This window comes from Pogonomyrmex barbatus, unplaced genomic scaffold, assembly GCF_055798465.1.
Source record: "Pogonomyrmex barbatus isolate J1 unplaced genomic scaffold, ASM5579846v1 scaffold2, whole genome shotgun sequence".
Lineage (NCBI taxonomy): Eukaryota > Metazoa > Arthropoda > Insecta > Hymenoptera > Formicidae > Pogonomyrmex > Pogonomyrmex barbatus.
Window position 1 is genome coordinate 18,485,047 of NW_028297116.1, and position 25,265 is coordinate 18,510,311.

The following is a 25,265-nucleotide window of genomic DNA, read 5'->3' on the forward strand; positions in this document are numbered from 1 at the left end:
CGGCACGATTTTCTCTGGTCACTTACCTGCCGACCGGTTTATCTTCCGCTTGTCTTTCATTGAAAAAAAAGTATCGAGACATTGAATAGCTAGTATTTTATTAGTGCGTAAAAGTAATGAAGAACGCGCCGCGATGCCGATCGATTCGCGTCGCTTGATCCGTCGATTCGCGTGTCTCGAAAGTCGATTGTCTTAACAGGACCACAAAGTGTGGCGACAAAGGCGCAAGTAGAGCGTTGCCGAGCAAGAAATCGATTTTATCCGGAACCGGTCTCTGATACATCCGCCGGTTAAACAATGCTCTTACCAAACGTGATCTTTTCAATTCCTCTTGTACTTGGGCAAAACTTAAAACTGAGCACCGTGAAACAGCGTCTTGAAGAAACTTTCGAGTCACGACGACAGTGACGAAAAATTTCACAGTCTTTCGTCTCCTCCGATCTCGACTCCGACTTTATTTCTACTTTTTATTACAAGGACAAATTTCCTAACGTCCTCGCGTGAAACAAATTAAATTATAAATACTACACAAACACTCTCTTCGTTCACGTAGCAAGCAAAGCGATTGCGGATCGACATACACAATTGTATTCTATTTCAAACTTCTCTCGTCACTGATTTCTCATAGGGAATTATCTCTTAAATATAATCCGAAGGCACTGTGTTCTCGTTAATCGCCGCCAGCCTGTACTGCGGCGTCTCCAGATTCTGCGGATTCAGATGCAGGCTCGTCGTCGTCGTTGTCGTTGTCACTGTCGCGGACGGTATCGTCGAGGCCGACATCTGTTGATTTGTCGAGTTCGAGCTGAGATCACTGTAGTACGCGCTGCTGGGAGCACTGCTCAGCGTCGGCCCATCCGGCTCGGCGTCGCTTCCGGTGTATGCCGTGTTCTGATACGAGGGATGCTCGCTGTTCCTGCTACCGATCCTCAGTTCCTGATGATGATGATGATGATTGTGGTGATGATGATGACGATGATGATGCTGATGCTGACCCGGCGATACCGGAGTCGACGGCCCGTTCTCGTACATCTCATAGTCTGGCTCTTGTATCCTGGAAGCAGTTGATAACGAGGTTCTCGATCTAATCACTAGACGAGCATTCGAGCGGAATGTGCTATTAACATACGCAAGGCGTATCGACCGTATCGATAACTGCCGATTACGCGGCGACGCGTGTCGGATGAGCGCGTTGTTATAACGAGCAATTAGGCGCACTTAGAAGACCTTGCCAGAACAAAGCCAGCTCGTTCCCGATGAAGTCGAGGAAGTCGAGAAACGATAGACCGTTGCGTGTGATTATCGGCTGTCATAATCTGGATTTCGCGATCGTTACGAAGGTGAATAATCGATTTCGGCAGAATCAATATAAGCAATGAAACATTCTAATATTTCTTTTACCAATTTTACGATCATAAATTTTACAGCCATCACATTCCATCACAGTCTTCAATATTCTAAGTACATTATTTTTAACATGACAATTTAATTTAAGATAAATATACTCTCTTCTTCTGTTTAATAGATATTTCGTAAAATTGAAAACGTTTAACTCACCTTTTACTATGTCGAGTGCGAAGTGTATCCGTTTGTAGCGATCCGTCGCTACCACCGTAATGACGATGTAATCTGGCCGCGTCCAGTTCATGATATTCGTCGTCTTGACCACCGGAAGTCGTACCGTATGTCGAGCTTCCTCTCATTTGTAACTGTAGATCGCTCGCGTAGCTCGCGGCCTGCGAGTCCAGTTCCGCGTACAGAGCCTCGTCGGTTTGCATGTGGGTGTAGTGATTCTCGACCGGGAGATTCATCGCCCGTCGGTGTTGAGGAAGGGATAACGGCGTCGTGACGACTCCCGGTGTGCCACCGCCTCGCCGAGAGCCCAACCACGACCATACGTTGTGCCCTAAAGTTCGATTTCATCCACAACTTGAGACCCATGTTGATTAGTATATTTTCTTAACGTATCTTGGCAGAATATTAACGGTAAAAAAGCAAAGGTTGCGATTTCAAATATCAAATGTTATCTTACAAACGTTATCTTACAAAAAATAGGAAAATGAAATAATTTTGGTGAATTATTGGCAAATTATTTTGTATTGTCACTCGAATGATATTTTCTAATCGTTAAATCTTAATTTATATATCTCCTTTTTGAAAATTCCTAGTTAAGTATGACTATTAAACACGCTTAACTAAAATAGGCTTATTTTTATTTCTTTTATTTCTTTTTAACGAGTTGCTCGATGTTCTTCATATGTACGATATCTCGTTTAGCAATATCTTATCGTAAGATACAGGCTTATTTCATAACATCGTGAAAGATCTTATAAAGCTGTCGATTAGTTGAAAACGCCGTTGAGAACAAGTCGCGAGATCCGGTTCTATAATTCCCGACTTTCCTTGGCGAACGAAATGAGACGTACAACCAGTACGAGACGGTGCTACCGCGTTCGCGATCACAGCACTCGCAACGTGACGGGAACACGCGAGTAACGAGCGGCCATTTCTCAACGATCTCTCTCAATGGCGCGTACACATGTGTATGAGAAGCGTCGGACAGCAGGCGTCTCGTAATAACACTCACCGGGGCTAGGCGCTACGTCGTGATAAGGTGGTAATTTGTCTAATTCGAGAGGCGGCCGATCGGGTATGACGGCCACCCCACCGCCGGTACCACCCGCCCCCGCGGGCCCGCCGGCATCGGGCACGCTCGAGTCCTCTACACCGACGCCGCAGCAGCTCGCTGAAACAGAAAAGCGCACTGTGGTTCGCTGCTCTGGAAAAATTTGTCGACGCGAAAGTCGCTTAGCTCGAATTTCGCCTTAGCTCGCGTTTCTCAGGGTAGGTTTTCTCACCACGGACTTTCGGACGGGATTCGCTTGAATTCACGGGACGCGTTTTCTTGCGTCGAAGCACGTGAGATGCCAGGTGAGATTTGGTTCCGAATTTCGATACGTTTATGGTCCCGCGTGTATATATACACACCCTGTGCGCAAATATAAATACCGTCCCTGTATATACATATAGAATGGCGACCCGAATCACCGCATTATGACATGCGTCCGCGTATGGAGAAAAAAAAACGGCTCTTTTTTTGTATGGCCTTATTGTAAGCCTGTCATCGCACCATCATGAGCCTTCATAGAATCGCGCTGAGGGTTGAAGCGTACCAGCGGGTGAGGCGAGTGTTTGAATCGGGATAGGGGAGGGAAGAGAAAAGTGAGGGCGAGAGGCAGGGAGTAAAAGGGAAACGATCTCGAAATTTGTGGATCAGAAGTGCCGCCGCAATGATAACTAGATTCATGAGAATGCTAAGAAGATAAAAAAATAAAAAACGAAATTATAGGAATTTTATGAAAGTCTTTTTTCATTTTCTCTGTCACTCTTATTACGAAAACGCTCTTATATTCTATATACGCATTTTTACGTTCTGAAATGATGAAGTTCGAAAGGTTCAGTTCTGAAAAGTGTCACTCACCGAAAAATAGAGAGAACTGGTTCTCGTTTATTCTCGCACTAGTGATATTCTTTCAAGCGTTTAATGTAATCCGTAGTGGAAGAGAGAGATTATATCTATATTTCTTTACAGAAAAGATGCTCTGTTTGCGAGACTGTGATAACGAATGATTATAACGAACGACTGATAACGAATACTTTAATGAAATGGATGCGTTAGGAATCGTTGGCTATTCGATTCGAGCGTGCTTTCGCTGCTTTACGTTTTTATAGAAACCTGATGTAATAATTGATAACTTTAATTTCGACTCGCTCATTCTTTCGGTCTATTTGCCCTATAACTTACAGATTATTACTTTCGCTTATAAGATTTTTAGAAATTGGACATTTTCAAGCCTGTTTTCACCAATTAATCAAACTTCTCTCCCTATTTATTAACTAGCTGAAGGCATTCGGTAATCCTTGAGAAACGAAAATATTTAATTTCTCATGTATAAAAAATAAAAGATGATAAATTTACTGCTTAGTTTCCACTTAACTAGCGATTTTATAGCCATATAATTGGTTAACGATATTCAGTCGATTGTGAAATATATAATCATAGCTTCAGTTATTCTATTTTCTTAGTATCTAGCTTCGTTAAAAAGTTATTAGCTCGATCTGGTATACGCATATTTTATACCCTTTGATTATTCGTCTTGATCTGACGCGATTAAAATCATAAAGGCGAAAATCCGTTATATCTCTACAATTATGCGTGACTACTCTGCTTAATGCCGTCAGATTGCCCGGTGTCATCGATTATGCCGAAATGAAAAGTGTAATCACATTTATTTGTTAACAGTATATCAAGCACAGTATATCAAGCGCGATTACAACTTGTCCGATTGCGACTTAACATTCCGCTGCTAATCTGCTTATTGCGGAAGCGGATCAGGCACACGACGATTTATCCTCCCGTCATTTCGCAACGGTATTGAATCAGTTCTCGTTTATTTAACTAGTGCGAGAAAATTCCAACGCAATTGTACCATGACATATTTTTTTTATTGCTCCAAGCAAGTTTCTCTAATCATTTTTTTTCCTCCGTTCTCTTAATTTTGTTTAGAGATATTTAATATATTTTACACATAAAATAATATGTCCCGTGCTATTTTTTTGCACGCAAGATTCCAATAGATATCTTATTTTTACAAAATATGTGAGAACTTTCTTATATAATAAAATTATCTTTTTTTTTTAAAATATACTCGCGCGGATAAGGTATACGGCGGCTTCGAGTCGTTCATCTCCTTTGCGTGATTACGACACAGTTCCCACCTTTCGAACGAGTTTAGATAATCAAATCCATTCGTTCTTCCAGTCCGTCGCGCCATGCCACCTGTGGCATATCAATTATCAGGACAGATAGATAGCATATTAATTAAGCAACATGTGAAAAGTGTGACGTTAAAGAACATGTGACGACACAAAGGGAGAAGTTAGATAAATGTTATACTCTTTCGTCACGATCAGATTAAGCTTAAAGACGTGCACTTCCTGTTTTATATTACTGTTGTGTCATATATGAGATGTTGTACGATAAGAATTTAATATAATTTATTATTGTTAAATAAATTTAATTAATTAAAATTTATCCGGAGCTCAATCATAGTTTACAATTCTTCATCATTAAAATGAACTAAACATTATAAATTAAATATATAACTTCACAAATATTTTATTTAAAATTTCTCTCAATAAACATATATTTTGCAGTTTTCTATTATTTTTTTGTTATTAAATATTGGAAATTTTTCAATACAATTAGATTCTGATAAAACAAAATCTATTTGAAATTATGAGAATAAGGAATAGAAATAAAAATTATAAAATATATTAGATATATAATTCAACAAATTTGTTGTAATCAAACTGTTATAAAATTTCGATTTATACGAAAAAAGATTTTCCATCTAATCGTATCAAGTGTACATCAATCGTATCAATATGTGTAAGATTATACGTGTTGAGCATATTGTAAGTATCGTAGTTTCTTGACGTATTATATATCGACTGATCCAAAATATCGTTCCAGTCGACGTGCAATAAGCCGATTAACGGATTCGATTCACCTTTTCTACTCGACTCCTCGATCGTCATTGTATCCGAAGGATCGTACGGCAATCTAACGTGTATAGTATGGAGACCTCTGTTCTTTTTTGCGCGAGAGCAGCCTCTTTCAACCGTCCATTAACGTGCTGCTTGCCCGGTGGCACTTAAAGCAATTCTTATGCATGGAAAGATGTACTATTAACGAACTTTCACTAATTTATTTTTTGCCCGGTGGAATATTCAATTATCCGTAATCTTATAAAATGTCAGCGTGATAAAGTTATATTTTACGAGTTCTCACAAAACACAGATTCGCTATTGATTTAGTTTACAGATTTTTTTATAACGCAAAAATTTCAGTATTTCAATCAAAAGAGAGAGAGTAAATTTTGCTTCTTTTAAAGTAAAAAAATTTTAAAGAAACAAATGATGATTAATAGTAATTAGTAATAGTAATAGTAATAGTAATTAATTCTATTTTTTTTAAAGACATACCAATTTTATTTTTCAAGTTTAAATTTGACATTATTTTTAATTATTTTTTGATATTTAACAATTAATTTTATTCAAATATTTTTTTAGAAAATAACTTGAATAACACAGTTCAAAATTTTCTTTATATAGTACATTTCTTGAAGATTTTTTCACGCTGAACACGAGGCAGAATTTACTTAGCACGATAGGATAATTGGGACGAAAGCGGCCAGAAATATGTTTACCTGCTTTTGAAATATTTTATTCTTTCCATAAGAGAGTAATAAGTTTATATCAAAATCGCAATAATATTTCTTTAATACCAGGATTTCATTTTATCGAAATTTTCCCTTCTATATATTATTACGCGATTAACAGGCACCGTTGTTTCAAGAGGCAATAAATCATCATGTTTTAACGTGTAATTGTGTCTTGGTTGTTCGTGCTTCTCTTAGCAGTTATCCGTTCTAAGATCGGACTAAGAGAGCTCGTCCCTGAGGCGAGAATGACGAAATTACGCGTTCTTGCGGGTCGCAAATATAAATTGTTCTGTATAGACCACCTTGGGCGATTATTTTGTCACAAATAATAACATTATTATTACAAAAAGATCATATTTTGATTTATTTATGATTAATTTGTAAAATTGCCAAAATGTTTTTTCATTTTTTTAATACGAAAGAATATGATATCATTGATAATATAATAAATGAATAATATCAATAATCCTTGATAAAATTTAAACGTTTTTTTAGATGTTCTAAAATATTAATCTGAAATATACATTCTTTGAATATATTTTACATCAATTTCAAAATAAGTACGTTTTTCGTGGATTGTAATCGAGCCAGTTTCGGAATTAGGCTTCTATCGGGTTTAAACATAAAGCACGCTGCAAAGAACCGATGATGATTCAAGAGGTTCAGTGAAACGAGTGTTGGATAATTAATTCGAGTGACCTTCATCCCAGGTGGTAGCACCCTGATCACCCTCTTTTTCTCTCCTGTCTTTCCGCTCGCTCGTCTTTTTACGTCCACCAATTCGCCGCCGTCGGTCGTATGCTCGTCGATCGTATCGCGCCGCGGTTGATTTTAAATCAGAAAATTAATTAGACGCATTTCGCTGTCCTTTATATCGCCCGGTCGCGGTTATCCGTCGCGTCGCGTCGCATCGCGTTACATCGCCCAGTTATATTCTTTATGCAGCACGACACTGGAGAACGTGCTGCACACGGACGCGCGATTTACATCGCCATGAGCGGCTTGCATTATGCGAACTAATTAAACTCCAATCGATGCTGGCACCCGACGTCACGACGGCGTGGCTCTCTTTCCCCATCGCGCCGATGCCCACGCGCGTTCCTATGTATTGGGTTTGTATGGTGGTCCGCTCTTTTCGAGTCCCTTCACTGGTTGCGACGGAGATGGCGATGTAGTGATTATGCCTCTCTCCGGACATGTCTTCGAGAAGGTATCCCTTTTAGCTCTGATAAGAGACATGGCGCCTTAGGAGCGTGTCTCACGTTCTCCAAGCGTCACGTTTGTCGATTCGATTGATTGTTGCTCTATTTTTCTTTTTTTTTTTTTTTCGAAACTGTATCGTGCAGAGTCGGGTACTACTAGTCGATATGTATTTTAGAGATTGCGTTATGATAAATACAAATAAATAATTTAGTCTGTTTTTTTACAGCATCAATAATATCCGCATACATTCAATACTGTAATGCGATGTTAATACGATGTGGCGAATAGCATGTTGTATCGCAGACTTTTGAACACTGATATAATTTTTCATATCGCATATCTCTTCGGATCGTATTATTTTCTTAAGAACGGTCCTCATCCACATGTCTCGTCGTATTTTTCTACGACTTGAGGTTTATGACATGACAAAGCGAGAAGCATTCTTGAAGGTACCTTTTGTGGGCTCTCTCATAAAGCATATCCGAGACGGTATTATTGTGAATGTGAATGTCGTATATTAACGTATGATGAAGAAACGAGCGAATAGAAGGGCCCCGCGAGCTGGTAACTCAGTAGGAGGGACTCGGATAATTGGGAATCATTTCGAATCTGACCTGTCAGCGCCGCTGCGAATCCGCCGCGCCAAACATGGTATGTTAATTCGACATAATTGGGGGGCTAGCCCGCGTCTCGGCAATAAATTCAAACCTTCCTTTATTCTGACCAACCTAATCGTAACCCTACGCTAGTTTCTTTACGAATGATTTTTATAGACCGATTCACGTTTGCATGACAATCCATGCATATACAAGTTTACGATCCATTACGTTCGTTGAAAAAAATAAGTAAAAATGTATCAAATAAAACATTTCGTGGCAAAATTTTGCGAGAAATATGTATATTTTGATGAAGCTTTGCTTACCTCTGCCACCGGCACTCTTTATCCTGTAACAGACGAAACAGAAATGTCGGTGAATTTTGAGAAATATCTGTTGTCATTTATTATATAAAAATAACAATTGTGATAATAATATATTTGCTTCCTTTTTTAAAAATTAATTATTTTTAAATAATAAAAAGTGTGCAATTATTTTTAGGCATTTCACACAAATCTGTAATGATGATTTATATCGGATAATCAAGTTATTAAAAATGAATGGGCTAAACTGTTCTATATGATTATTTTTTTCACGAAAATTATAAGTGATAAAACATGCAAGTTGGCAATCAAGTTTAATAAATCATCTTTTATGGGGAGAACGGTAGAGAAAGATGAGAAGATTGCGATCACGAAAATCCTCGTTTCCTGGCTACTTAAGAATTCTAATCGAGATCTGACCACAGTCATGATTCTTTCGTAATGGTGCTCGTTCCCTTCCTCTCTTCCTGCCTTTCGACGCCCCGTTAGTCTGTCACTTGCCGGATTCGTACGGAATCGATCTAGTTAGCGACCGCTTCATCCTCGTTCTTAGCGTCGATCGGCTTGTTCGATTACGTATCGCCAGTAGGTGGTAATTTAAGAGAACCGAGCGTTGTGGTTGTAAGATGAAACTGTGATCGGTTCGCGGATCTGTCGGCGCAATGATCCGTATCATAACGTTTCACTGTTCTTCGCCAAGTGTTCGAGAGGAGCATCTCCGTCAAGATTGCACTGGGTAGCGCGCAATAAGATTTCAATTTGAACAACCATTAACTCTGATTGATTTTATCTGGCAAAAAGAAAATTTGACAAGAAAGAGACAGCTAATTTCGTGTCGCCGATGAATTTTCGAATTATTTCTCTTTTTCCACTTATGTTAACAAAAAAAAAACATGCGTATAAAAAAAAAGCAATGATACTAACCTTCGACAATGAAGAAGAGTCATCATTACTACCGCTCCGATACCAGCTGATACTAAGGACACTATTACAAGAGTCAGCACCCATCCAAGTTCTCCAGGAGCTTCTGTAAAAAAAGTGAGAAGTTGCAGCTACAAATAAATCAAAGTTTTTCTTTTTAAATTAGATAGACAAAAATCTAGCAACAAGAAATATGAAAAAAAATTAAGAACGAAAAAGATCAGTCAGAACTTCTGAGGTTTCTATACTTTGACGATAATAAGCGCGAAATGTAAATGTATAAATCTGTTCTCGGCAAAAAATTTGGCGTTCAAAGAAAGCGTCGGCTTTTCGCCTTGTTTCAGTTTTAGTCCCGTCGCATTATCGTAATTCCTTCAGGTAAGCCCGGGCCTTCGCCGAGTATATATACGGACAACACGGAGCGTCATATATAAATGGACTCTCGAGATCTTCGCGCGGTACGTGCGGGCGCCCCGTAATTGGCTCACAGCCTCATCCGGCGCGTCCCGTTTCCGCGCAGCGGGGGACACCCGCAGTTTTATTAGGCGTCCTTCGCTATTATTCCTGCCGCACACCTACCGAAAGCACTCTGCGTCCCTTACCTATCCTACTTATCCCGCTGAAATCGTTTCATCTTGAACGCGCACCGGCAGCGATCTCGCGCACCGCGGCACTTTAACGAGGCCTGAGATTATCGTCCGTGCGAACGTAATTAAGAGAATCGCACCGCGGGTTTATTGCGGAGGAAACGGCGGCCGCGAGCGAGCGTATGATGGAGACGATGGAGGTAGATTCCTCTCGGTGCGGATCGGCCGATTAGTCGGGGAATCGTTCTCTCTTCGGGCGCGACCGACGGCGCGGCACGGCCGAACGATTCGCGGTCGACCACCGCATGATTTCCCGCAGCTCCTCTACCTGAAGAGTACTTACACACTTGCCGAACGATTCCCGACCAGTTTCTCGGTTGTTTGCATAGCCGTATTCCTCGCTGAAACGCGAGCTTCGAGTAAGATAACTGCGCGCCATCGAGCGATTCCTTTCCTTCAGCTCCTCCGCGCTCATTAGTCGAGTCTTATGGTTTGTCGCGTTATCGTGAAATATCTTAAACCTGTATAATTAGTTTTCGATCGGTCTTCATTCAAGGTCTTAATCGCAACGATTCTCTCGGACCGACGCGAGTTTAAACATCGAAATGGAGATTAGCGGCGAGCGCTCGCGGAATTACGAACGAAGGAACGGGATAATTAGGTCCCGCTGATCACAGGATTATCCGCGAAAGGGACGGCGTAATGCGCGCTTCGACCGTCCCAGCCGTCGACTTCGTTCGCATCTTCGTTCGTTTTGCAGTGACATTAATCGCGCGCAGTTTTCGAATTCCGCCGAGTAGCGCTTCTATCTTAAGACCGTCCTAAGTATGCTCGTTCGGAGAGGTAGATTCATTACGCTCTTGTCACGTGGCCTTCCGTCCCGCTGGTCTACCTACGCAAACGTGGGTTTATATGTACTTCAAGTTGTCGACACTGCAATCGCTCAGAGCCTGGCGAGTTTGGAAAAGGGGCTTCCAACGGAGAGGAAGTTGTCCAAGGGAGAAGGAGCCGCTCGTGATCGAGAGCTGGCACTCGACTCTGCATACGAATGCGCCATTAATGTTGCTTCTTCACGATTGTAGCTCAGGTAGCGATAGAGAGATGCAGGCGACTGGCCGGCGACTTTTTGAAGCTAATAATTTTTGGATAGCCTCCGTAATTAAGCATGACTAAGCAAGAAGTACTTTCAGGAAAAAGATTCTTCGTTATGCGCAATTTATAATCCAAAAGGAGAAACGAACATTTCTCAGCATAAAAAAATTGCTTTACCAAGTTGTGACGAAGTAAGAGAGACGTTTTGATCTAAAAACTTAAATATTTTTCTATGCGTAACTTTGAAAAATGGATATGCATTTAGATTGATCTGTCCTAGCCCCTTAATAAGGATTCTTCTATTTTTATGTAATTTATAAAATTTATAGATATTTTTGAATAAAACTATTTTGCCTTTATAATAAACGAATGGATATCGAAGATTGATCGAGACAGAATACAAAAAGAAAGATGCGTTTAACACGTTGTCACGTATCTTTGAATTAAAGGCAACAAATCGTGTTGCGATCGGAAAGCCGAAGAAAAAGAGAGAAAGAGCGAAGAATAGGCAAAGCCCGTCTATCAGCGTCACGTTCTTGACGTGAACATAACAGTGCACGCTGCGGCTGATAACGCTTACAAGAAAGTTATCAATCATCTTACGCCGAGATTGACCACCTAGACTAATGCGTGTTAATGTCGGCCAGCGTATGCAAGTTCCCTATTACAGTTATCTTAGTAAATTGTTTTGAGCTATGAACAAGCTGAGCTAGTTAGGTAGTCTCTTCAATCTGTATATCAAAATTAATAACCTCTTATGAACTTTCTCTATCTCATCTAAGCTAAGATTTTAATGATGTAAAAAACTATGGAAACGTTTAATTGTATATGTCACGTTTTCACCTTGTGATCTAGGCGGATTACTCGCAATCATGTTGCAAAATATTCTGCCTAATGCAAATATTCTGCGTTAGAACGTTTCGTATATTCCTTTCTTAAAAGTCCTTTCTTAAAAGACTATTTTTAAAAATCATTAAAGAACGTTGATGATTAATAAAACCTGAAATCTCGAATGATTGTCTATGTCTCATGATCATAATTTTATTTAAATCAAACTACACTGTTACTCACATTAAGACGATTATCGCTTTATTAAGATAAAAAAATCGTGATTTCGCATGTCCGATCAAATTGCTATATTGATATAATGGCATTTTTTTCAGTATTACAATCATTTTGAACACGAATCATTTCCTTTCCTTTGAAGAAAGCCCGATCATCCGCCACTGTTTTCGCGATCGAGCCTATCATCATTTTAGTTGACCGCAACATCTGCTTCACCTCTCGCCGCATACTATCCACGATCGCGGTTTAATGTATAATGACGGCTTAGTGCACGCTGGCTTCATCGCTTTACCGCGTTTCAAAGGTGATCGGCTGTTAGACGTAAACGAAAATAAGAACGAAGTAACTCGCTTGGAGTCGTAACTTCTCGCATAGACGATACTATACGATCATTTAATCTCGTTTGATTCTATGTGCTCTTGCGAACCGTTGCGAATGGAGGGTTAAAGAAGTTCGCATGCTTCATACGACTTAAATTACATGAAATTCAAAAATAAAATAATAAATGTAACAAATATATAAATTAATAATAAAATAGTAATATTAGGATTATTGAGAACAAAGTTATTATTTTTGCAATTTGAAAATTTCCAATTTCCAATGACATATAAATATAATTCAATAATATTAAAAAAAATCATCACACTAAATATTCCTTTCTTTCTTTCTCATTAAATACTGTGATTTTATTACATAGTAACACAGTTGAAAAGTATATATTATTTATTGTTGACAAATTTAAAAAATTTCGCATTGTGTAATAGACAGTAAATTCGAAGCGACAATGAACATATCGCTTTTTTGTTAATCATAAAGTATTACTACGTTTGTGGAAAAAAAGAACTATAAATGTTAGTAAATTTAGTTTTACGTTATTATTATTTATGCAAACGGATTCATAATTTTATGCCAACGTTTCGTATAAAGTTGTATTTTCGAGAACTTCGCCATACGTAAATAATACTGTTATTTTTGCATAAAAATAAATAAATGATATCTGCAACAATGCGAGCATATTTTTACATGGAGCCGTGCTTCGTTTGCTACACAAAGGCGTATATTTATTCAAACGAGTTAATAACGAAACAGTCAAATGGATTCGCGTCACGATACTTTTCGAACAACAATGTACACCAACTGCTTGTATATGGAATCGAACAAACTTCGAAGATCAGTAAATTCAACGCTGCTCTGCCATTATGGGCCCCTCGACCAGTCTCCGCATACCGTTAAAGCTTCTCGTCGAGATTTCATCGATAACCGCCTCCTCCGTAGCGTACTCAATATTTCTCTAGATTTCGTCGATAGTCGATATGCTTACATTCTTTAAATCGGCCCCGGCATTCTCGATCACGTTGTATATATATATATATATATATATATATATATATATCGTATATATTTCACGCGAATTCTCTTTTTTATTGGCCTCGCAACCGCCTCGTTCCATCGAGATCGTTCCGCGATCCATTTCGACAGGTGGCCCAGAGTCCGCCTCGTATTTCAGGATTCCGGACTCCAATTACGGGTCCTGCGAATAACCGGGCGCACTCTCTTTCCCTCTCTCTCTCTCTCTCTCTCTCTCTCTCTCTCTCTCTCTCTCTCTCTTCCTCTCCCGAGAACCCTCCCGCGACTCGGTCCGGTATCTAATTTCCGATTCGTACGGATCCGTGGGGGGTCGATATGTGAACTCGTAGCACGTAAGGGGTATGAGCATGTGTCGTACCCCATGTACATCGTTTTTACATATGTTCGCTACTACCGATCACGCGACCATGACCATCGGCCATGTCGACTTGGTGTAAATTACAGCGCGATTTTTTATACAGAGTATATGTATATCGATTCGGCGAAATTGGAATAACGCTCGTATCGCAGTTACCGAGAGCCGTTTGCATAATTACGTGTGAACATACATTTTTATATGATCGTCGCTGTTAATTAGATCGCACAATTTATTCTGATTGCTTTCTAGACATTCTGTTTCGTGTATTGGTTTATTCAACGTTCGTTGTTACATACACATTTTGCGCAATTTCCGGAGTTACGGTTTATCAACATAAGATTTGCAGATGAGTATATAACTCAAAGCGAGTTCCAGTTTGGGTCTCGATAAAGGATGCGGTCCATCAAGTAAGATGGCACTTTATGTGGTCATTATGCAAATTAGCAATTATTTGCTCGTAGGTGTATGCACGAAAATTACCGGTGGCGTAGCTCGTTTAAAAGATCTCGATCGATAAATCGAGCATATTCAATGACATACGAAATATAAGATACAAGTATATCTTACTTTAATTATATTTTATATTTCCTGAGTTGTTGTATTTCGTACGAATTTCAATCAATTGATGTGATATATAAAATTGATCAAGAAAATTCGGTTTTTTTTTAATATCAAAATGAACTCTTAACAAGATTTGAAAAATCAATATACGTTGAATTCATCTTTAAATATTTTATAATTATAGTCTTATAATATTATAAGATTATTTTTTACAAAAACTATTAATTGAGCATCTATTATGAAGTACGAGTGATCATACTTGTTAATACAATGCTAATTGTTAAGTATACAAGATAAGTATACAAGATAAAAATATAAAAACGATAGCTATATGAAACTCAAATATGTATAATTCAAAATGTAATTCACGTTTTTATTATTATTTTTTTTGAAACATAAATGATGGTTTCTGTCACAAATTCTCTTTTTGAAACAGTATCGCCGCAATTTGCATTATTTACGGGCGTGCGAACTGGGAATAAAAGCCAGTGGACAGACAACGAATATTTGACGGCCAATTTGAATGCTAAGTGAAGGTGTGCTTTCGCTCCTTCTCCGTTGTGAAATTATGCCGCGGTTCAATAAGCGTAATTACAGCAAGTTGTCATTATCCTTGCCTGAGGACTTCCTCTCCTCTTATGTATCTTGCGGCCCTAAGCCCTTCGACCATGTCAGGGTAATTAGAGATTTATCTTAATTACCTTCTTTCCGTAATAAATACCGTTCTCGGCCGTCTTGAAAATTTAAACCGGCAGTATATAATGCACCAATATTTGTTTGAAACGCTTTTTTCATCTTCCGGCGATGTTCCGTCATTTTTAATTATTACAATATATATGCTGCTTTCGATTTATTCTATAAGGGATATTAACGAGCACGAAAGGTATTCGCGTTCACAAAAGTTTGTAGTAATAATTCATGTCCATTTCCTGGTAGCTTCTTGTTTCAACTTTTGGGAAATAGTTATCTCACAAACGAGATAGAAATTAATATTGCAATTCACATATCTCAGTTAGATAGCAAAAAGATACTTAAAAAATTAAGAAAAAATAAATTTAAACAATTATTTATATCGTGACTAAGGCCATTGTCCGAGCGAAAAAATATTATTACTGTCATCTTTTGACGCATACATATATAATTCATGCCGCCTGTGATGTATTGCTACAAGTCATACATATTTTTTGTTGCAAGAACAGGTTCAACAATTGTCATTGTGAAATTGGCGAAATAATTAAGCGTTCATACAACTGCATGACGTTGGATATTGTAGCAAACGTTCCGCGCCCACGATCCGGATTTCGGTTTAGCTAATTACCGGAGGCGGAATGTATGTAAACGTAAAACGAAATTCAGGTTCATTAATCATCATTAAAGAACGATTCGGTGTTGCCAAAAGACTCGTACGAGATTTTGTGAGTTGAAAAACGGACACACGTGCGAAAGTGATGTCCTGATAGATTTTGTGTGTGTGTGTGTGTGTGTGTGTGTGTGTGTGTGTGTGTGTGTGTGTGTGTGTGTGTGTCTTCTTTCTTATATTATACGAGGAAGAAGCTCGTCAAAAACTTTTGCAATCTTCATTGAATTTTTTCAGTTTTGATTAAAAAAAAGAGCCATTTATTATGGCATTTTAATCTCTACTAATTACCATATTCGAGAATGTATCGATGTTAAGTTGTTAATGACCATTAAATTTGATCTTCCCATTAACGAAAGACTCGATATCGAATCATTTTTATATAAGAAATCTGAAACGGTGTACAAATAAATATAAATGTATTTATATATATGTATTCGATGAATTTCAATAATATTTTTCATTTTATTAATATATTTAATGAGGTTGTTTTGACAGTTCTTCTTGTCGTATAAAAATTACATAAATAATGAGATATAATCATTAACCAATTCGATGACATCGAATAAGCAAAATTGCAAAGTATTATTTATGTGTATCTATAATAGATTAAAAAAAATTTTTTAGATGTGAATCATTTTAACATAAAAATATCATAATTTTTAAATTTCAATATTTCTTCTTAATAAGATCTCTAATAGCTAAATTAAAAAAAAATTATTTAAATAATAATATTAAATAGTAACGTTATATAATATTTAAATTAATTTTTTGGACGTTTTATTATAATGCATTATAATATACTTATTATATATGCTATATTTAATATATATATATATATATATATATATATATATATATATGGGTTTGTATTATTATTAATATATTTTTAGCTGCGATTTTTTCATCAAAGAGATATATAAGTGAAAGAATCTCAGTTGACAATACAGTCATCGCATATTTATCATCTTTCGCAAAAGCGAAAACAGAAATCAAAATGGTCTGGACAGGTTGAATAAGAAGTCGGTTTACCACGAGACAGAACAGCTCAATTTCTTTTTCCTGGTATTCGCGATGCGATATTATCAATAAATATGTCATTAATAATTTATTCGCCACGTCCAGCACCGTCGGGGGTCACTCGAATATTCTGATTAGAGTATACTGAATTCTTTTAACGATAAATTAATTTTATCCAATTTTACTCTATTTTATTTCTTTTCATCTCTTTCAATTCCTATTAAGCTAGATGGCGATAAAAAAACTTCTATTTCTAATCTATAATGTCTAAAATAAATGAAGAAATGAAAGAAAGATTTTACTGAAATATCTAAAAATTTGGTTAGATATAAATCTGAAAATAATTTTTATTAGATCATTAAAGTAATTACATAGGATATGGCATCAAGTTGGTTACTGGAATATCAAAAATGTTTGCATAATCGTTAGGTTTAAATGTCCTGTATAATCAGGTCCAATAAAATTATTTTCATATTTGTATCTGGCAAATCAAATTTTTAAATAAAATTTAAAAAATTTTTAAATTTTCTATACATGTATATTCAAAGGAAATCTTTCTTTTTGGTAATTAATAAATATTATTTAACAGGATGAGAAAGTAATGTTTTAAAATTTTTTAGTTTATGTAGAATTAAAAATTTGTTGAATTTTGGCAATAAATATTTAAAAAAATTACGTAGAACAAAGAAAAATGCTTCATAAACTTGTCTCAGTTTGTCCTGGGGAAATTTTTGTGCTTTAATAGCGAGAACTATTAATCTAATCTAATATAGATAGATCTATAAAAAATGAAATCTAAATTTTTAATAGTTAATGAGTTTTCATAAAATGACATATTAGTTTTAAACATACAATAAATTTAGAATGATAGAAAATATTTGGATAAAGAATAAAGTTTAGTCAACAACAGTGTCTGCCACAATCATTTACTATACATCAATGTAAATATTTCTTCATCGTTATAGCATTCAGCTTACCAAATACAGTAATAGTAAATTTCATGTAATTATATGGGAAATTAATTGTTTAGATATCCGTAAATAAAACTTAAATGATTAGAGATTTTAAAAACATCTGGTTTGTAAAAGGTTGTTTCGCCTACCTGATGGCTCAATATACCTGCAGTTTTATAGGATAGGATTCATTATATATTCACGTTTCTTTCTACATTTACATGCTACCGACTGAAATGTATAAGGTAAACCTGATAAGATATCTCTTCATAAACGTGCGTAAATATAGCAGGCTTTTAGCCATTATAGTGGCAATTTAACAGTCATTACTATTTTCATTACTATTTCCATCGATAATCGACGAGGCGTGCATTTCACAGATAATAGAAAAAAAGACAAGATATTCTATATATGATAAAAGTGATGAAAAATTTCATAATTTGATTTCATTAGGCAACGCACGCCATGAAATTTAGTAATAACCATATAAGAGAACAAAATCAGTAATGATTGAGGTTTCAAACGCGATGAACTTAATCCAACCGCAAATTATTTTTATTTGATTTTTATGATTTTCTGAGAGGCCGCGTCCAAGTATGAAGATCTTCAAAGGTTTAAGAGAGATGCTTCATCGTGTAAGCTAATGTAAGTTGTACAGACGTTGGAGATATTTGATCCTAATGCTTAGTTCTTAAGCACGTCTGTAAACAGATCGTATTTAAAACTAACAAACGTCTCATCAAATTTTATAAATATTTTTTGTCTATGATCAAACTTCCTTCATTTTATATCCTTATTATAAATTATATATTTTATATATATATATATATATTATTAATCTGTTAATGTTGAATCATGAAAAATCTAATTGTAACATTATTATAAAGTATTTTGAAAACCATTTAATTTTCATTTAAACAATTTTCCATTTCTTATAGTTTCGACGATATTTGCTTGGAAAAAAAATAACTGATTTCTTTTTTCGAAAGAACATTTCACCTCCTAAAAGTGATATATGAGTATAACATATAAAAACATATAAAAAAATATGTAGTCTTTATCTTTTTTATTGTAGGTAATAAATAGTAAGTAAATGATCTTTAGATGGGAGGAATGTAAATAGTCATTGGCGAAGAGCTGTCACGATCATGGGAACTAACAATAAATATTACGAGTAATAAACGAAAGATCCCAAATTTCAAGACCGGCCAGTTTTGTTAATTTTTCTGTCTCCTACATTATTTAGAATATAACATATCAATTCAGCAAAATCGGAAAAGACTTCCATGTGTTTTCTTGTAAAAATTGTATATTCGCGCGTTTTATATAGTAGAATTAAGATATAGAAGAAATTTTATAGAATTAATAGCAATTTTATAGAACTAATAGTAATACTTAACAATATCTTTCATGAAACTAATATACATCAACTATTTTACTTGTCGATTTAATCTTTATCTTCTTTATTCTTATTTTTTCATAATACATCGATACTAAAACTGCCAAATTATTTATTTCTATATTTTTTATTTCTTTCTCTCTACATTAATCTTGTTTTATTTACAATCAATTTTGTTTAAAATTATATAGCTTGTGTAATTGATCTTCAACAAGAATTTTCTACTTTTTTTCATTTTTTAAAGCCATTTTTTAAACCGCTCGATAATTTTATCATCATCATAGGTTGGAACCTCCCATAGTAGTGATGAAAAATCGATTACAGCTTTGAGTAAACGCCCTGTGTGTTAGGTATATACGTCTTTCGGACACATCGTAATTCACGCCGCAAGACTTTCACCGCTAATCGTTCGTCGACTTTCGAACTCTCATATATAAAAGATACACGCCGCTTGCTGAGTTACGAATAATGGCACGTAAATCATGTCGATCGTTCTCGGAACGCGCGAGTTACAGGTGTACTCGATTCGGATATTTTTATTAATTCAATTAATGGCAGTAACGAGTTAATTCGTAGTGAAAAAAAGGAACATCGTGACGAATGACCTCACGGAAGAGAATCACGTATTCTGATGTTCTACGCCGTGCTAACTAATCGATGTTCGGCTGAACCTACATATAAAATGCCAGCGGGATGTCGAACGTTTCAAAAATGCTGTCCAAATCTGCGCCATGCGGTCAAGAAGATTCGCGCGTGGTCGTGTGATGACATTTCGAATTAAGAGACTGCTGAATTATTCATCCAGTCGTGGTCTGACGATGTGCGAAATACGATCCCGGTTGCGAGTCTGCGTTACGTCACTCTAATCCATGGTCAATGTTTATCAGGTCGATGAAAGAGAGGAGAGAGAAGGGGAGGGGGGAGAGAGAGAGAGAGAGAGAGAGAGAGAAAGAGAGAGAGAGAAGTATACTATTATTACATCGCCTATATGTCTGACCGAATACGATGAACGGTAGAGTTCGATAGAATTTGATATTGCCGAGTCTTTCACGCTGCTTGGCCTCTCATTATCTGCGACCTAAAATCAAGATAAAGCTGATACAAGTTCGGATCGTAGATTGAAAATGCGTGTAAGGTGTACGTAGCATGTCCCGGATCGGTGTTCCGATGGTCGGCGAGGGGAGGGTACGGGAGCGAGGGCGAATGCCGGGAATAAAGAATAGTCGAGAACAGATCCATCACCAGGTGAACGATCGACCGAAAGGAGTTATCCGTCATCCCATCTCTAGGTTCACCAGCCGACGATACTCCTCCACGTCCGTCTCTCCTCTCGTCCGTTCTCTCCTCTGTCCGCGAAGGTGTGGCCGGCGAGACAGACGGACTGACAGTCAGACAGTCGGTTGTCTTTCCATGTATATCCGCGCGCTTCATCTCGAATCCTCTCTTTCTCTCTCGCTTGACGTGTACGATAAAAAGATCGCGCGGCCGCCGCAGCGGCTTCCTGAAAGCATTTAATTGCCGGCCTGGCACGCGATCAAATATCAATTATCAACACTTTACAGAGCGTTCTTAAGTTCATCCTCGTCATCGGGCTGCGTGGAATAAATCGTTCTTGTTTAAGCGAAACGACCGAACTCATCGATCTGATTGATCGAATCATTCTCTCATCTCAGAATTATTAATTGTGCAACTTTTTTCATTTCGCGGTGGGTAAATATATATGCGCTATACTAAATAATAATTATAAATTTAATTTCAGAAGAAATATTAAATACAAGTTTTCCATATTAAGATACAAGTTTATAAATTTTTATTTTAAATATCCGTTCACTTCAGAATCTTTTATTTTATTGAAAAATTATATCTGTAGGAGAAAAATAAATGTTATTTAACCTATATATATATATTTTAAATATTTAAAATTTAAAACGTTTTGATACGCAAAATTATCTGTGTACATTCAAAAGATAATTTGTTAATTGCGATAGGAATGCTTGGGAAGGGAGAAAGTAATGATACAAATAGATAGATAGATCGATGGATAGATAGATAAATGGATAGATATGCGGAAGGGATGTATTCAACTACACCAGGTTTTGCAAAGCTCAGTAATGATGCGCTTATCCGAACAATCTCGCCGACTGGATATTGTCCTTCGTACTTAGTGAACGTCGCGTTTAGCCGCGGGGTTATCGAATGCCGCATTCAGATTGCGTCGATTGATCTCAGATCTAAAATCTGCCCTTCGAGGAGAGCAACGCGATCGCACCTTGATTGGCAGCTTTCCGAAGACGTCAGCGCCGCGCCGCAATGGACGAGGCGAGTTCCCCAGAGGCGTAAAACGGTATCAATATACCGCACGATGCAATCCATACCAACAATGGTCACGATGATTATATAACATTAGAAACAACGATGGTAATCGCGATAGCAGAAATACCGTCAATGATTACATAATTACGTAAGATATCTCAATAGAATCAAAATGGAATATCTTACTTTTGCAAATGCGAAGTACATTTCATTTGTTATGTTGTTCATGTAGTTACATGTAAATATATGTATTTTTTCTATTTATAGATTGTTTTGATAAGATTTCATACAAAAATGGTCACAAAAAATAATTTCATTAATTTTAGAAGTTTTCATGAAAACAAATATCTTTGATGCTTTTTTTAACTTTTATAATGCAGTATTTTTTATTTTGATAATAATCTTTTATTTAGATAAAAATATGATCAACAGAAGTTTGGGTAATAGAAGTATATTTAATATATAAGGCATATGTATATTGTAAAAATCAGAAGACCTTTAATCGTCGGAAACGCCACACATTTGTTCAATGTTTATTCAATATTGATATATTAATATGTAAATGTATAAATTATATAACTGATAGCCTGTTATGATGTATGATGTAACGTAATTTCTTGAACGGAACTTTTGGCATATTAATGGCATCCGCGTGCATTAATAAGCAAGAAATTTCCTTTGGAGAACCAGTCGGCTATTCCCAGTGGCTGTTCGTGAGAAATACTCTATGCTTATACAAACGGAGCTTAGTTAACGGAATCGTTCGCTCGTACACTCCACATCAACCCTGAACTCGAGAAACCCGCTCGAAGGCACTTGGTACACGTCAACGTCAAGTTCGTACCTACGTCGGGTAAAAGTGTAAGAATACAATCGAGTGGATAGGTTCTTCTGTGGCTCGGTTCTGCGCACGTCGGGCCAAGAAGAAGTGAAATAGAAAGGGAGAGAGAGCAAGAAAGACGGAAGAGTACTTCTTCACGAGTCTTATGGTCGGCGTGTGTCTTTAAAAACTTTCAAGAGGCACGCGCGTTATCGTTAATAGTGTACGAAGAAGAGGCTCATGAAGAAAACAAAGGCAGCATTGTCGCGTTTACGGAACTTGACGTTAAAGTCGGTCCGCGGTATAATCGATGAGTCGTAATTTGATGATGATTCTATTTCTCAATAGTCCGAGCCGTAAGCGTCATCCGAAAGATTCTTTTTGTCTATGTGGTTGCTCTTATAAACACGTATATTTGATACGATGGAAGATTTCGTCAATATAAATTGAGATATAAAATACGTTTTGTAATATCTGCAAAATGTAGCGTAATTGTATCCGTTTTCATGAATCTTTCATCGTTAACAAGATATCTTAATGATATGTCCGAAAAGAAATTATAGCAACGCTCGTCGAATAGAGTTTGAGTAAAATTGGAATATAAGGGCTTAATTATCACGGATGAGAAGCCTGGAGAGTTGCCTGAGACTTCGACGTCCGTACTTCTGGGTGGCTCGTATAAAATTCTTTGAAGAACAACCGCATCGCGCAGGAGGTCGACAGCTTTCGCCGCGATCGGGGTGGGAAAAGTTGATCTCTGCGAGTTGCCGCCGGATTTGTCGAATCTCCCGACTCACGACGATCGCCGTGGATACGCAGAGATATTTCTATGGCGTCTAGTGTAGAGATACGTGACGGCAGTTAACATCTTCTTTCGCGTTCTCCTTCCAACCGCACTCCTACGTGAGGCAAGGGGAGATGAGGAAAAGGACGATAAATAACAACCCGCTTCTGCCGGACCTCGAGCGTGCCTTTACAAGCATTCCTAAACGAGTACGGTGTCATCGGCAGGTGGAACGCGGATGTTTCCGGTCGCATCTCATGTCGTCGAGATAAAGCGACTGTGCTCGGCATAGCTCGGTAAGTGCCGCAGATAAGGAAGTCTCGCCGGAATGGCTTCGGTGCGTCACACCGTTTTCACGTAATCATCTCAGCTTGTAATCACGCCGAAACGCCGTTAGAAACTAGCTTGAACGCATCAATAGTCGAGCTCGCGACTTAGTCTGGAGAAAGATCTTCGAGAGAAATTTAGACATAAGATATGCGCTTATATCGCATAGAAGCATTAGAACGAAAGAGGGTTGCTTGGCAACTCTCGGAGAGTGAGATTACAAGTATTTTTCTACGTTTCTCCTCTCTTATCTTAAATTTCAAAACTTTAGACTGATTCCAATTCTCTTTGCGATTCATATTGAAGATTAATAAACGCATGTTATCTTTTTATGTTATAATCAATTACTTTCCAACGTAAGTAAACGACGTTTACTGAATACAGCGCTACAAATTGTTAAATGGAACGACAGATATGGGGCGTGTGAGTGTTTCAATCTGCTGCAACAATCGATTTTATTTTATTCTCACCATGACATAGATTTTATCAGCTATCCGCGAGGCGTCGAAAAGAGGTTGCGACAACAGACTTGGTAACGCGAATCGTGTAATCACGAGGCGTAATCAAGCGGCCCGTGAGATATCACAAGCTAAATGAAATGTCATAAACTTTGCTCGTGACTTTAATGAAAACGTTGGCGCGCCATGTACCGTGAGACTTACTAATTACTGCGTTCTGGCGATCGCCGGGATTAAGCCGCGGCGTTACGTATATTATGACGGCTTCCTAGTTGTGATTAATACGCGCTATTATAAAGTAAACTTCGGCGCGTAATCCACGGGGCAATTTGTACGGGGAGGCTGCCAAAGAGAGATAACACGCAGGGGACACGATAATTAACTCCGTACCAATCATCGTTAGCGGCTCGATTGCTGTCCGTTGCGGCGAAATCGTGCGATACACGCCACGAGCGCGCGCACGTAGACATCGATGTGCAATGCACTTGCACTATCTCCGTAATAAACGTACCATTATCCAATTTACCGTTTTCTATAATTCACGTGTGCGCCGACGAGCATAGCAATATGCCGTCCGCTTCTCGCAAGATTGATGATTTGCCTATCTGCGTCGGCGATCTTTATTTACATATAATTAACTCGTGGCTCTTTGAAGTTGAATTAATTATCCACTAAAATGCACGATTAATACGCTCACCAGTCTTAGGCTCTCTTCCTGTGTAATTTCTCCGCGTTCATGACAGCTATCTGATGGCATTAGCGAGCCCGCGATAATTCATACGTACCTCTCTTCGCGAGATCGCGAATCATTTTTCATATCCGTCATCGGCCGAATGAAGTCTACTTGTACATTCATATTCACCGGCGACACAATCGAAGAACATTATGGACGTTTTAAATCTGCTTATATTAGTTATGAAAACATCGTTAGCTCATCCTCTCAAAGGAATTAGATATTATATCATTTCGCTCTTTTCGTAAATCTCTCGTTTTCTTATATATCTTCCTTCTATTAATCTTTGTAAATAAATATATGAGTCTTCATCCTTGCTTATAAAAAAATCGTATAAAATTAATATTCATGAATTAATTAAACAAAACAATATATATAAATTTTGAAAAAGGGATCATACATATGATACATATAACTTTTTAAAAAAGTTATTATTTTTTATACTTTATATAATATGTTAATTTATATAATATTAATAATATATATATAATTATCATTATATTAATTACGCATATAAACTCTGAAAATACTATTCATTCACGTTCTGTTACGAATAATAATATTTTAAAAATGATGACGCCTAAAACACAAATCTTTATATCGATCAGTCTGTTCACGATGATATGATGTTTCTATCGAGCTACATTTCGGGTTTTTTTTTATATCAAAAAATATTGTATTGTTCGCGAAGCAACAAATGTTAAATTCGTACGCATGCAATCACGCATTCGCAATCGAAG

The 25,265-nt window shown here is 37.2% G+C and overlaps 1 protein-coding gene across 1 annotated transcript in view; it reads right to left on the minus strand.

Moving 5' to 3' along the window:
- Nucleotides 1-435: 435 nt before the first annotated feature.
- Nucleotides 436-25,265, minus strand: part of LOC105422256 (uncharacterized) — a 68,646-nt gene continuing 43,816 nt past the window's right edge. The window contains exons 3-7 of the mRNA XM_011631562.3: nucleotides 9,334-9,436; nucleotides 8,413-8,435; nucleotides 2,588-2,746; nucleotides 1,558-1,906; nucleotides 436-1,054 (exon numbers count right to left, since the gene is read on the minus strand). Coding sequence (XP_011629864.2) covers nucleotides 640-1,054; nucleotides 1,558-1,906; nucleotides 2,588-2,746; nucleotides 8,413-8,435; nucleotides 9,334-9,436 — 1,049 coding nt within the window. The 3' untranslated portion in view covers nucleotides 436-639. The remainder of the gene's footprint in view (nucleotides 1,055-1,557; nucleotides 1,907-2,587; nucleotides 2,747-8,412; nucleotides 8,436-9,333; nucleotides 9,437-25,265) is intronic.